Source organism: Thamnophis elegans, chromosome 3, assembly GCF_009769535.1.
Source record: "Thamnophis elegans isolate rThaEle1 chromosome 3, rThaEle1.pri, whole genome shotgun sequence".
Taxonomy (NCBI): domain Eukaryota; kingdom Metazoa; phylum Chordata; class Lepidosauria; order Squamata; family Colubridae; genus Thamnophis; species Thamnophis elegans.
Window position 1 is genome coordinate 69,207,847 of NC_045543.1, and position 14,189 is coordinate 69,222,035.

A 14,189-nucleotide genomic window follows, 5' to 3' on the forward strand; every position below is an offset into this window, starting at 1 on the left:
CCAGAAGTGAAATGGATAAGAGTAAATGGAATGCATTTATAGTGTAATAACATTTTGCAGAATTATACAAGAGTGATGTTTAAAAAAATGCAGGGCGTTTTTGTCTAAAATGTTTGGCATGAAAGTGAGGTGTTAAGGAAGCATTTTCCTTTTCTTGTTATGCTTTGTATTAAGATGCTTGCATGCCATCTATCAAGACATATATCACATGTTAAAGATTAAGTATACATTATCTAGGTTGAATGTGTGTGTTCCACTAATAGCATATGCAGCAGGGAAGAACTGCAGGCAAGGCCAGCAGAGTATATGAACTAACAGAGGCATCTGCTAAGATTTTTAAAAGCAGTGGTAGTATCCAACCCACCTGAAAGCATTTGCTAGGGATATTGTGGGTGAGTGGGGAACCTCATGACCTGTCCCGCATTATATGCACATATGTGTTTTCTGAAGTGGTCTAATTCAGGGGTGTGTGTGAACTTCCCTTGTGTTATGTATAAATGAAGTTCAATCCCACATGACTTTTGAGACTTGAAGTTGAAATTGTAAGCTGTTTCAAAAAGCAATGTCACACTTGACACCAAGTAAATAAAAATGCTATTTCTGTTGACTGATCTCTGATAATCCTGTAATGTTACCTTGCAACATGTGAGCGCTCACCCTTGTCTTTTAGTACAAGATATTTACATATCTTTTCAAACACCACATTCCAAACAATTTTTCCCTCTTCTATGACTTGTTGCTATTTCAAATTTAACAAGTTTACTACACTGGTGGCTTGATGCTCTCAAAGATAATCCGTTCTCTATTGAGTCACCTCTGCATGGTTTTGTCTTGTAAAATATTTAGTAGGATTTTTTTTCCTATTTGTGCCTTTTAAATAAGATTGCACTTCCTACATTCAGCATCTTGGTTTTCACTGAGTTCCTGAATCTTTTCCATGGGCAGCGATTACTTCTTCTTCATTACTTTATTTCTGCCAGGGATCTTATATAATAGTTTTGTAAAAATAACTCTAGAAATGATGGTACTCCTTAACAACTACTAGCTACTGCACCTCCCAATTATTTTTAAAGAACAATATTCTTTCTGTACACATTTTGAATGTATCCAGAATGGGAAAAATAGAATTTTAAAGTGCATTAAGAAGTTAATGCTGGGGGTGCTGGTTCTATGGTAAGAGGTATCAGTTAAACTTCAGAATAAAAATGGCTTTAATTTGAAATAGGAGAGGATGATCAAAGTGCACATTTAGGATTAATGTGACGGACATACAGAAATTAGAAAAGGACAAGATCATTATCTTTGACAATTATTTTTCTCTCTTCTGAATTCAACCTTTCTGTCTCTGGTTTACTTTCTGACTGTGTTATCTGCTTTGGGAGAAACAGGATCTTGGGAACGAAGCAGTCAGCAGAAATACCTGAATGTATACCCAGATCCCATACTATTTCAATTCAATTCAGAATACAACTAGAATGGACCTTGGGTGTCTTCTAGTCCAACCACCTGCTTAAGAAGGAGATTCTATATATTTCAGACAAGTGGCTGTCTAATCTCTTAAAAATCTCCAGTAATGTCGCACCCACAACTTCTGAATGCAAGTCTGTTCCATTGTTTAATTGTTCTCACTGTTAGAAAGTTTCTTCTTAATTCCAGGTTGCTTCTCTCCTTGATTAGTTTCCATCCATTCTTTCTTCTCCTGGCCTCTGATGCTTTGGAAAATAAGTTGACCCCCCTCTTCTTTTGGCAAACCCTCAAATACTGGAATGTTATTGTCCTTCTTCAGACTAGCCATATCCAGTTTCTGCAACCCTTCTTCATATGTTTCAACCTCCTTTAATCATCGTAGTTGCTCTTCTCTGCACTTTTTCCAAAATTTCAAGATCTTTTTTATCACGTTGTAGTTCAATATGAGTGCAGACTATCCAGTATCTGCACTAGGTTGTACAGTAGTAAATAGCAGATGTGATTTCCAATAATTTTTAAGATTCTCCTTGCAGTGACATCTTCATTTTTGGATAGTTTTGCTTTCAAGGATCAGGCAGGTGAGTGAGAAGGAGGCACCTGATTCATCTGGGAGAGACAGAAATGGCTGTTTTGCAAGTGGCTGCTGACAGTCACATGCTGACACAAATGTTGCCTTTTCTTTCGTTTTTTTGCCCTTTGTGTGTGCAAAATAACTATATGTCCAGGACATAGGTGGGAACTTGGGGAACTGACAGCTGCTCTCAAACAAAGAATTCAGCATAGGCTTTTCTTCCATGGCTTCTCTAGGAATTTCTCTCTCCCTTTAATGACACTTCGTAATGAAGAACAGAGCATTACTGTTCATTCATTCATGTCATGCTAAGAGGATCAGAAATAGAAAGTGTTCTTCATTGTGGTTAAATAGTGAGGTTGGAGTTACATTTTATGTTTTACTATGATTTATATCTAACTCTCTACATCAGGGGTGTCAAACTCGCAGTCCATTGGCCATATGCGTCACACACTAGCCACGCCCACCCCCGGTTTAGTGAAGAGGGGGAAAAGGTTGTGATATGTCATGTGATATGTCATGCGAGTTTGACAACCCTGCTCTATGTTATATACTTACAGGTAGTCCTCAGCTGATGATCACAATTGGCAGCATTTCTATCATGGTCATTACATGAGTTGCACCTGATTTTATGACTTTTGTTGTTGTTATAGTCACTGGTGGTTAAGAAAATCCAGTTTCCTCCATTCACTTTGCAAGTCACAAACAGCAATCATGTGACCCCAGGATATTGTAACAACCATTGTAAATTCATGCCGGTTGCCAAGCACCTGGATTTTGATTGCATGACCGTGAGGACATTGCAGTAGTTTATAAGTGTGAGGACCAATTGCAAGTAACTTTTTTCACCACTATTGTAACTTCAAATGGTCATTACATAAATGGACATCAATTGAGGATCACCTGTATCATGAGGACAATCTCAGTAGTTTACAGATAAAAAGTAGTATATAAATGTAGTTATTTTCAATTTATTCATTACTAGAAGTCTGTAGAGATTCTCAGTCATCCAAGTCATGGTTGTCCCAAGGATGCTTTTTTCGGGAAGCAAGTGGACTTTTTTTTTGAAGATGTTTTGCTTCTCATCCAAGAAGCTACTTCAGCGCTGACAGGATAGTGACAAACATCACTAGGTGTACCATTAACTAAGACAAATGATAGTAGGAGGGATTAAGAGGCAAAAAGCATTAGACAGATCCAAATTATTCTGCACTATAATATACAGTAAATGATACGTAAAGGTATGGCTGAATTGTTGACCACTTGGCCATACAATGAAAATGCTACTGCCAAAAACATAATGTTAATAGAGGGCTTACTTAAGGATACCATAGAGGTGCAGAAATCCACATGAATATGGATGATAGCAAACACTAGTTCCTATATTCTTTGTTGCCATCTAGTGATTGTCCTAATCATTGCAGGTGCCCAACAAACATGAGAAAAAACATTTATTGAAATTAGTATCGTCTTAATTTAATCTTAATGTTTTTTAAAAACCTAACCATTGCCCTGTTAATATGTGATATTCCACCTCTTTATTTCAAAGTTCTTGTAAATATCTGATATCTTCCTTAATGATACTCATTTCCTATCTTTAAAAAATACTGTAGACTTAGAATAATTGCATACATGTTTTAGTGTTAGTAGTAATTCAAGTGTTTTAAATTTGGTTTTTGAAAATGACAGTAAGATGTCTTAAAATATTAACAATCCTATTAGTTCAAAGATGTAATGGTCTTTTAAAATTGGGATTATCTCAAAATGTACCTTTATCTGAATGTATAATAATGGTTCTTGTATTGCAAATCTTCCTAATATGCCAGACTTGAAACATGAAGAATTGATAAAAAAGAATTTAGCATTATTAATTATTGTAATGAGTTCAAAGACTTCTATCTTATAATTTATTCCAATTCATTTTTATTGGAATAAAGGAATGCCAATTATATATATATTAGTAAAAATTATCAGAAAAATATAGGAATACTTTTATATTGAAAATATTTTCTATCCCCAAGCAACACATAAATAATTAAGTAGTAAAACTGAAGTAACCTAGTGTATTATATAAATCACAATAAAATACCACAAACGTAACAAAACGTGTTGCTCTTACTTTTCAATGCTGTCCTAAGGCTATGTATTAGTGTATTGCAATGTCCCAAATGAAGAGAAAAGAAAAATAAACCCCACCCTTACAATGTAATAAACTGGAATTCTTACGCAAACTAAGGAGGGTTCCTTTGATGTTCAAAGAGATTGTTGTTATAGCTACCCATCAGGAGAATCATTGGCTGGGACATTAAAACACACATATATACAAATGCATAGATAGCACTTTGAATGTTATTAACTTACATCTGGGACAACACCATATAATAATAATTTTTTAAAAACCACATAGTTCATGTAAGTTAGAATTAACAGATCCGGGTTGCAAAACTCTCATGACCACCAGATGGCAACAAAGAGATACAAAAATATTTTGCTCTTTGCTATTGTATCTATAGAACTCTATATAACTAACTGGAGATGTCTGGAAGTGTATTAACATTTGTATGCCGCCCACTCCCTAGGGACTCTGGGCGGCTTACAGACAAACAAGGGAATATAAAAATTAAAAATAGAAATGCAATTGTTTAAAATTACACAACATACATACTGCTTATAGTGGGGCTGGATGCCAATCAACAGCCCCAGGCCTGCCGGAACAGCCAGGTCTTAGTAGCTTTACGGAAGGCCGGAAGAGTAGTGAGGGTCCGGATCTCTACGGGGAGATCATTCCATAGGGCCGGGGCAGCAACAGATAAGGCCCTCCCCCAGGGGGTCGCCAGCCGACATTGACCGGCCGATGGTACCCGGAGGAGGCCCAATCTATGTGATCTTATCGGTCTTTGGGAGATAAATGGCAGGAGGCCATTTCTGTTCATTTACAGGTAGTCCTTGACTTATGACCACAATTGAGCCCAACATTTCTGTTTTTAAGTGAGACATTTGTTAAGTGAGTTTTACCCCATTTTACGAAATTTCTTGCCCAATTGTTAGTGAATCACTGCAGCTGATGAGTTAGTAACCTGGTTGTTAAGTGAATGTGGCTTCCCCATTGACTTGGTTCACCAGAGAGTCGCAAAAGGGGATCACATGGCCCGGGGCACTGCAGTGGTCATAATATGAAAGACCTGCCAAACATCTGAATTTTAGTCACATGATCATGGGGATGCTGCAAAGGTTGTAACTGTGAAAATTGGTCATAAGTCACTTTTTTCAGTGCTGTTGTAACCTTGAACAGTCACTAAATGAATAACCTGTATTTGTTGGTCTTAGATTGATACTGACGTACTGTACATAGCTCCTTCGCCCCTCCCCACCACCTCCAATCCTATGAGATCGGTTGCTCAGAAATATGTATCCAGTCAGCTGTGTAGACTTGTGCTTGGGCCTGTTACCCAATATATTATAGAACATTGTCTTTGAAGTAGCAGCTATGAACATCTGGTGGGATTTCTCTGAAAAGGCTCATTTCATCTAGATGATGATTGTCCATTCAATCATTTCTGACTCTTGGCAATTCTATGGTCCAGGTCATCCGATTTTGCACTGCTTCTTTGTTTTTATATACTATGGCTGGTGCCAGCTTTGATGGTACATCCAGATATATATATATATAAATAATTATCATTCATCTTAAGTCAATAAAGAACTCCCTAAATTCCATGCTCATCAGTGATAAAGTTAGTGAGGCAGTGTCAGGTGGTGTCTTTATTTTGTTATCCTGGGCTTTGATGTTTTATTTCTGGTGTCTGTCTGTCAGACATAGAACAGGTAGATATTTTTTGTATGCTCAGAAATAATTTGTGAAAGCAAAAGAAATTAAGTCAGCAATCTCTTGGGTTGGAGGCCAATTAGCAACAGTTCTTAAGAAATAAAGCTTGTGTGCATAGGCTGAGCTTCATTTCTTAGTCAGCCTTTCCCTATCTGGGAAGCTGAAAGCTCTGCTGATAACTTATCATACATTGGAATTGGGGTCCAGAATGTGAAAAGCTTTTTCGGGTTTGTGATTTATGTAATGTTAAAAGTGCTGGTGTCTTAGGATAAACAAAAACCCTTTCTATGATCCCAATTAATCACATATATAGACACGCAGCCATAACCCAATACTCCAGACATTGAACAAAACTATCAACACAACTCTTTCAGAGTTGAAAGCCTTGAAACCTAGTCTTTCTTTATCTTTCTTCTTGAATCTCATTCTGTTGTTAGTACAATCTTCTAGTATTTGTTTTAACTGACAGCTGTTGTTTCTGACTTGGTGTATATATTTTTTTCATTCTTGAAACCACACTGGCTTGAAATCAAGAAAAATGTAATATTGTTACTTCCAAATGTGATTTTAGAATAAATACAAGCAGTACATAATAACAAGGTAATACATCTTCCCTGCATTCATTATCAAGCATTTTTAAATCTGAGCGTGCAGTTTCTATTTATTGTTTCTAGTTAATGATACAGTTTGATTTGTGTTCTTTAAATTATATATATATATGCCTCAAGCAATTTCAACCAAACTTGGTAGGTAGATAACTGAAAAAAACCACTGTGGGGGTAAGACACCCCTAACACCCCCTGGAGGGGTGTTCTGTTAAGACACAATCTGTTGTGCCTAAAAATGTCTTTTACTGTACTGCCATAGAATGGATTCTACTTTACAGCGCTGTGGAGTTGCTATGGTAACAGCTTCACAGTACTCCACAAGGGGACTCCTTCTGGTAAGGGAAAATCCAAAATTAAAAATTACATTTGGTCTGGACATTTTTCCCCTATAAATAAATACCAGGGCTGGGTTATGATCTAGTTCTTATTAAATATCCTCTAGACTAATCACCCTCCCCACATCTTTAAGAAGTACTTTTGTCAAGACCTATTTAAAGGGCATGCATCACTATTTAAAGGGCATGCATTATTTAAAGCCTAGCACATTTCCTATAGAAAGATGAGCCTTGCAACTTTTTATGAAACCTTTGTAATAAAAGTAGGGTATATGCAGAGATGGTTTGCTCCTGGTTCGGCCCAGATCACCCGAACCAATAGTGGTGGTAGCAGTGGTGGGAGGTTCCGCCCATGCACCTGGAAGCTTCTGCAGATGCGCAAAAGTGTCACACGCACACGGGACCGCGCTTGAACTGGTGGTAGAAAAATTGGCAACCCACCATTGGTATATGGTATGAAGAATCTATTTGTTCCTCTGTGAAAACATATACTCTTTATTCTGACATGTTCCAAGATGCTTAAAAAAACCTCTGGTAACTATCAAGGAGTACTACTACTAACTTTCAGAATTCAAAAGGCCTATGAGAATTGCTCCATGTTTTGAAGTGGAGGTAACCAAGTGTTGCAAAGGAAGAAGAGGGGTGAGGCATGTTAGAAATGTTTGTGGTTATCTTACTATTTTAATTGGTACTATGCCCCCCCCCCAAAAAAGGTAACAGTCATAGAACGGGCAGATGAAACAACATCAAAGTTTGCGAGCTGGGTGCCCTGAGGTAATGTACAGCTAAATTCTTTAATGTATTCACTTGGCATAACTAAAGAATCTGTGCGCAATACCACACAGGCTCATATCTGCTTGTTCTTGGTGTGAAGCTAACTGTAGGAACCTGGGCTATTTTGCTTATCTTCCACCTAGCAGGAATGGGAAGTGTGTTGGGTTCTAAAAGGTGTTTATTGCAGACCCTTTTTCTGTTTCAAACAATGGCAAAATAAAGTGAAAAGAATTTTCATATTTTCTCTCATATGGAATGATAGAAAAGAAAGCTAGGAAACCGGGTTGTGTAGGTGGAAAGAGAGGGGCAGTTGCCCACAAATCACCAAATGTGCTGGGCGGGGCAGATCTATGCATTCTTCACAGAGGATTTTTCCTGTTTAGCCTGGAGCCCCTGGAATATTATCTGTTGGGTTGGGTTGTCTTTATTAAGTGCAAACTGAAATGCAAGGCAAGAAGATAACTATTTTCTTTGGATTTACGGGATAATATCTGTATGATTTCAGAAGTAACTTTGTCGGTTATTGGTACCATCAATAATTGTTTGCTTATTTGTATCAATGAATGAATGAATGAATGAATGAATGAATGAGTGAATGAATGAGTGTATATTTTCTTCTTATTTATTTTTATGACTTAAAAATCCGTAATGTCAGGTTTAATTAGCTGTCTTACTCGGAATCAGTTTTCACATCCAAATTTCTGATTAATTCTACCATTTGCAACATAAATAACTGTTCAGTTTATACAATAACTTTGGGAAACGTGTACTAATATTTCTAAAAGATAAAAGTCATTTAGTAAATTTATCAATGTAATCATTTTCATATTTTTTTCTTTTACTTGGTAACTATGTAAATTAATAATTCATTCTGCCCCATATACCATGGAACATATTCTTAAAATTAAGTTGATCAAGACTGGAGTTTTGAAAATGTATATTCTATACTTACTCTGTAGGTACTGTAACAAGAGAACTATCAAGTGTACTTTAAAATATTGTGCTATAATCTCATACTAAACAGGAATTCTGCCTAATTTCTAATTCAATTAGTGACCAAAACTATTTTTTTAATTTTTTAAATCTAGAAAATAGTACAAGTGTACCGGGTCATATTTTTTTTCCATTTTACCCACATACTGATAAGTTACCTAAAAATGATTTTATTGTAAGCCTGAGCAGGACATCTGCTTGGAGTTAAATGCCATGCAAATAATAAGCTTTACTCCTATAAAGATAACTATAGTAGGTGAACTGAAAGGCAATAAGTAATTTTGGGAAAACATACAAAGGATGCTTCTGAATAAACTGGAACTTCCCATTGTTGCAAAGCAATGCAACCATGATAGAGCTACAGAGATGCAAATGCAGACTGTATGCAGAATGTATGTCATATCAGATGCAGAATGTATGTTTCAAAGCTAAGCTTTTAAAGCTTTAAGAAAATTAACCTTCTTTTCTCTTTCTCCTCCACTGTAAAGACGTTTTGCTCACTCCCATGACACTAGAATGTTAAAGCTAGTCTGGAAGTGATATCATAGCACAACTTACCTTACCTTTACCTGATTTTGAATCCAGACCAGCTTGCCTGTTGAAGGCGCCTGAACAGGCCAAGCTCTCCATATTAAAGATTCTTGTTCTCATTCTTTATGATTATCATCAGTTGTGGATGTGAGAGAGGTATGTTTCATATTCTGACATTTTCAGTGATGAGGGCTGCATAGATTCCTTCCCCCCCTTCCCCGCAGTAATACTCCTTATTTGTAGTATATGGTACTCAGTTGAAAGATAAATCTTTCAAAACATTAAAGCACTCTATCTCATTTAAAATAATGAGGTAAATAATTTTAACTTTACAGTTAGGTATGCAGTGTGTTTTAATTTTGTTCCTGTGAATATTCTGTTGAATTGTACAAATGAATAGTGCATTCAAAAATCTATTGGCTATGTTCTTGTGATTATGTTACCTTGTTTAGCAAAATTGGGACTTGGCCTTCCACTAATTTAAGTTTTAACATATTTTTTTCATCACTGAAAAGTCATAATTAATTTTTTATAGACTAAAGATATCTGGAAGCTGTTTGTGAGACCATGAATGAATATAATAGTGAAGATCTACAAAATGAAATGTTCCATCCCATCTATTTAAAATAAGATTTAACTGTATCTCTATATTTGTGTGGAGAGAAAAAGAAGAGAAGAAAGACTGAATGGTATTTATAATTGAAATCTTCACTATCTTGATGTACTAATGGCAAGTGTTTTCAGTTCTAAGCTGCTTATGATGGAAATTTCAAGATAAACTTTGCTATACAATTTGGCAAAGTATGAGCAAACTGTGGAGTTTGTGCTCCTGGCACTTTTGAGTTTCATTCCCTACCATCCCACAGATGAACCAAAAAGCCAATTTTAATCTTCTACTAAAGCTTTTGGTAATTAATCTGCTCATTAGCTCAATTAAAGCTTGCAGCCGTATTTTTCAACCACTCAGTGCTTAAAGAAGGAATCTTTTGGTGGTAAAGCTTTATTTAAAAAAAAAAGAAAGCTTTCTTGGAACTTTTTAAAAATTCCAGTACAAGTGGTTATCTAATTTCTGTGGTAAAGGTAAGCATGCTTTTGTGTGTTTGGTATTTCTACAATCCAGAAACAGAAATAAGGGTGTCCACATGAGCATAACTTCAAATTATTTTGAAAGAACTATATATTTAAGCTAATTTTTTCATCACTTCTTATGAATAAAATATGACTGTGATGCATAATAGCAGAAATTGTTTTTCTTCCTGTTTCATGTTCATGAACTATTATATTTTCCTATAGAGAGGCCCAGTGTGCCTTAAAATCCCATTTTTTCTATTATAGAAAAAAGTGTGCTGAAATATGAATGGCTAGAGCTAATTAATATAAGGACAGACAGACCAAATTTAAAAATGTTTTAATTGACTCCATTCTATTTATCAATTTATCACTGATCAGTTGGGAGAACATGCTTGATCTGAAATTCTCTGTCAGGCAAGGAAAAACTCTTCTTTCTACGCACATCCTGAGATTGTGCTCTAGATGTAACTTGGAGCCTTGAGTGTTGGTATAATGATCTTGTGCATTTTTTCATGAATATTGGAAGGTGTGCCAACACACATGATTTCCCATGTTCGCTCCTTAGTTATTACATTATCTAAATAGTATAGCTACTGTTTTAGGACAGAATACCTCAAAAAAATAGTCTTGTGTTTTTTTAACAAATCTAGACACAACCCATTGTGTTCAATAATCGTTACTCCCAAGGTGGTAAGCACAGTGTCCTGAGAAATAAGTGCTGTTGAAATCCACCAAGACTTCTGTGTGGGCCATGAGTTTTTACTCCATGGATCATAATTGTTGAGCATTTAGTTACATGTATATTAAAAGCTAAGCAAGATTAGGAACACATTTATTTTCAAAATTGTAAAATCATATCATACATTTGGCTAAGAGGAGTGATTACACTGTTAGCTTGTAGGATAGTAAAATGTATAACATTCCCATTACAGTTGCTGATATCTGTTGGAATAAACATTTTTCATATGGACACAAGCTATTTGGAAGAAAATACAGTTGAGTCTTGCAGCTGCTCTGCTAAGCCATTACATGCTTCAGTTGCACTTTGTTGAAAAAGTCACTGAATAAACTGTAGCTTGTGTTATCTAACGTTATTCTGTCTCTTCTATTTGGAGGTTATACAAAGTAATTTTAGACACTAAAGACTGACACACAAACTCACACACACACACACACACACACACAAACACACACAAATTTCTTTTTCCCATTGGCTGGATTCATCAGGCCTTTGAGCAAAACGGACTCTTAAAGCTCCTTGTTGCTAGACTTTTCCTTCCAATTCTCCTTAATAAAAGACCCAACTTTCTCTGTAACTAGAAATAAGAGAAATATTAATAATTGACAATTAGCAATCAACAATTTCTATTTCTCAGTCTTCCCTTTACAGATCTATTCCATTTGAAGTTCTATTTTCAGATTGTTTCAAAAAGTACTTTATTATTATTATCACTTTATTATAGAAACACAATATGTCCTATATTAGCCTATAGGCCAGTGATGGCGAACCTTTTAGGCACTGTGCCAAAAAGGGAGTGGTTGTGTGCTCATCTGGCCTGGAACCCGGAAGAGGAGCTGCCCAGGGCACATGTGCGTTCCCAAAAATGAACTTCCAATTTTCAGCATGCCGGGTAGCTAGTTTTCTGGGTTTCTGGTGGGCATGCATAATGACGATCAGCTGACTGGCACACATGCTCACACAGGAAAATGAACACCAGATCTTCCAGTTTCCGGCACTACCGCATGCACAAAGGCCAGTTGATCGTTGCGCATGGATGAGCGCCAGAAATGCAGAAGAGGAACAGGTGATGGCAGATGTGCTAGGTGACATGGCTCCGTGTGCCACTTTGGCCAAGCGTGCCATAGGTTCACCATCATGGCTAAAGGCAGTAATGGTTTCTTAATTAAAAATTAAGGAGACTATCAAGGCAGTCTCCTTAATTTTTAAGGGTAATCTCCAAATTCTGGGAGATAAGGATAAGAATTACATGTATCCTTACACATACCACTCAGCCCATTCAAGCAGTGTACTGGATCTCTTTTGTGTGCCTAGAGATAAAGGCGTCATCTTCTCAGAGGTCACAGTACACTTTAGCGACGATAGCGATGATCAGCCTGTAAGTGTGACATTGGGAGGCTGCTCAGATTTATTTCCATATAACATGGCTGACAGATGGCTAACCAAAAAGTTAGAGGTGACCCAAAATAAAAGGTTAATTTGGGCCAAAGTTGATACTAAGGCAATATCAGACTGCCTTAAAACAGAGAATGCTACCAAATGGGCTAGAACAATCCAGTCATCTACCACAGACTAGCTGTCAGCTTTCAATCCATTCTCTAATCTCTGTAATATTTTGAAGAAACACCTAACAACTAAACTTGCTACAAAAGGTGCCTGAATGGGTAGACCCCATTGGTTTGATCCTGAATCCCAGCAGCTGAAAAAGAAATTGAAGGCAGCCATGAGTTTTGCCCAGAAGAATTCTACTGCTCATATACAAGCTGAGATGTTGCACACAAGAAGGGAATATAAAAAATATATAAAATGGAAGAAAAAAAAGCTTGTCATTTCAATATGGTCAGAACTCGAGTTGGCTGCCAAAAGTCATGTGAGAAAAATATCCCAGATATAATTTCTTCATACCAAAAAATGGTCAAGGAGGCTATGGTCAACAGAAAGCAACTATTTTACTACAACTGCGCAAGTGGATTCCCAAGCAAATGAGAATCCCTACAAGGTGCAGAAGCGCACCTTAAATACACAAAATGATGTATCATATGCATCATAACATGGATACAAAAAAAATACAATTGCGTGCACAAACTACAAGTGCAAAGTACATGGAAATTCCCCAAATGTTCCAAAAGCATACATGTTCGGAAGTCCCAAAGGACCTTGCTTTCCCAGAACTAAACAATAAGATCATTACCAGCTTCTGGCAAAACATGTCCTATTACTCCCTGTTACAAAGGAAGGGATCAGGCTATTTTTGATCAGGTCACTATAACTTTCTGATTATGCTCCAACCTGTGATATTCCAGAAAAGCTTACTTGCTGGTCAGATATTCAAGATGGAGTCTACCAGGTTCCTCAAATAACCTCATCTAATTTACCCAAATAATTCATGGCCGTAGCCTTATTCTCTCAAGTCATAACTCAGTAATATTTTGGCACTCTGTAGCAGGTATCCTAAAGGAACGGAGATTTACATTTAATATACCAATCTAAAAGTACTTATGAATACATGTAGATAAAATGTAGATATTTTGTTTTAAATACTTGTTTCTAAATGATCTGTAGTTGGGCTGAACAAATGACTAACATTATTGGTAACAAAAAATATTAAGAGATATTGGAGTAAATCATTCAATTAGGAAATCTAAAAGAAATAACTTTGGATTAGATGAATGAGAATAGAAAAAAAAAAGGGGGGGGATAACTGAAAGGAAATAAAATTTATTTATTTATTTAGAAAGTTTACATGGCCGTCCACTTACTTTCATTGACTCTGGGTGGCTAATAGACAAATAACTAATTCACTGGAGATTCTTAAGGTTTTAAAGAAGCGATTGGACAACCATTTGTTTGAAATGATAGAGTCTCCTGCTTGAGCAGAGGGTTGGATTAGAAGACCTCCAAGGCAAGGGTGGGCTTCAAAAATTTCAGCAACAGATTCTCTTTCTGGTTGCTGGGTGGGTGGGGCCATGGTCTGGTCAGCCTCCTACACCATGGTGGGGGGAGGGGCCATTTTCACCTTCTCCAGGCTTTGGAGGCTTTTCTCGAGCCTCTGGGAGGGCGAAAACTTCCCCAGGTTCCAGAGGCCCTCCGGAGACCAGAAACTCCAGAACTTCTGGGGGGGGGATTTTCCCACCTCCCTGAGCCTCCGTGTGGGCCCTGCACTTACCTCGCATCCAAAATGGGTCGCATGGAGTCTCCTGGGAGGGTGTGTGTGTGCAGGGCCAGCCAGGGGTAGGATTTGGTGGTTCTCCAAACCAACCATAATGTTAGCTGT

The 14,189-nt window shown here is 37.0% G+C and overlaps 1 protein-coding gene across 1 annotated transcript in view; it reads left to right on the top strand.

Annotated features, from left to right (window-relative positions):
* BNC2 (basonuclin 2) overlaps positions 1 to 14,189 on the top strand; it is a 285,256-nt gene that overhangs the window by 61,642 nt on the left and 209,425 nt on the right. Inside the window, 1 exon segment of the mRNA XM_032213999.1 lies at positions 43 to 72. Within this exon segment, the coding sequence (XP_032069890.1) occupies positions 43 to 72 (30 nt within the window).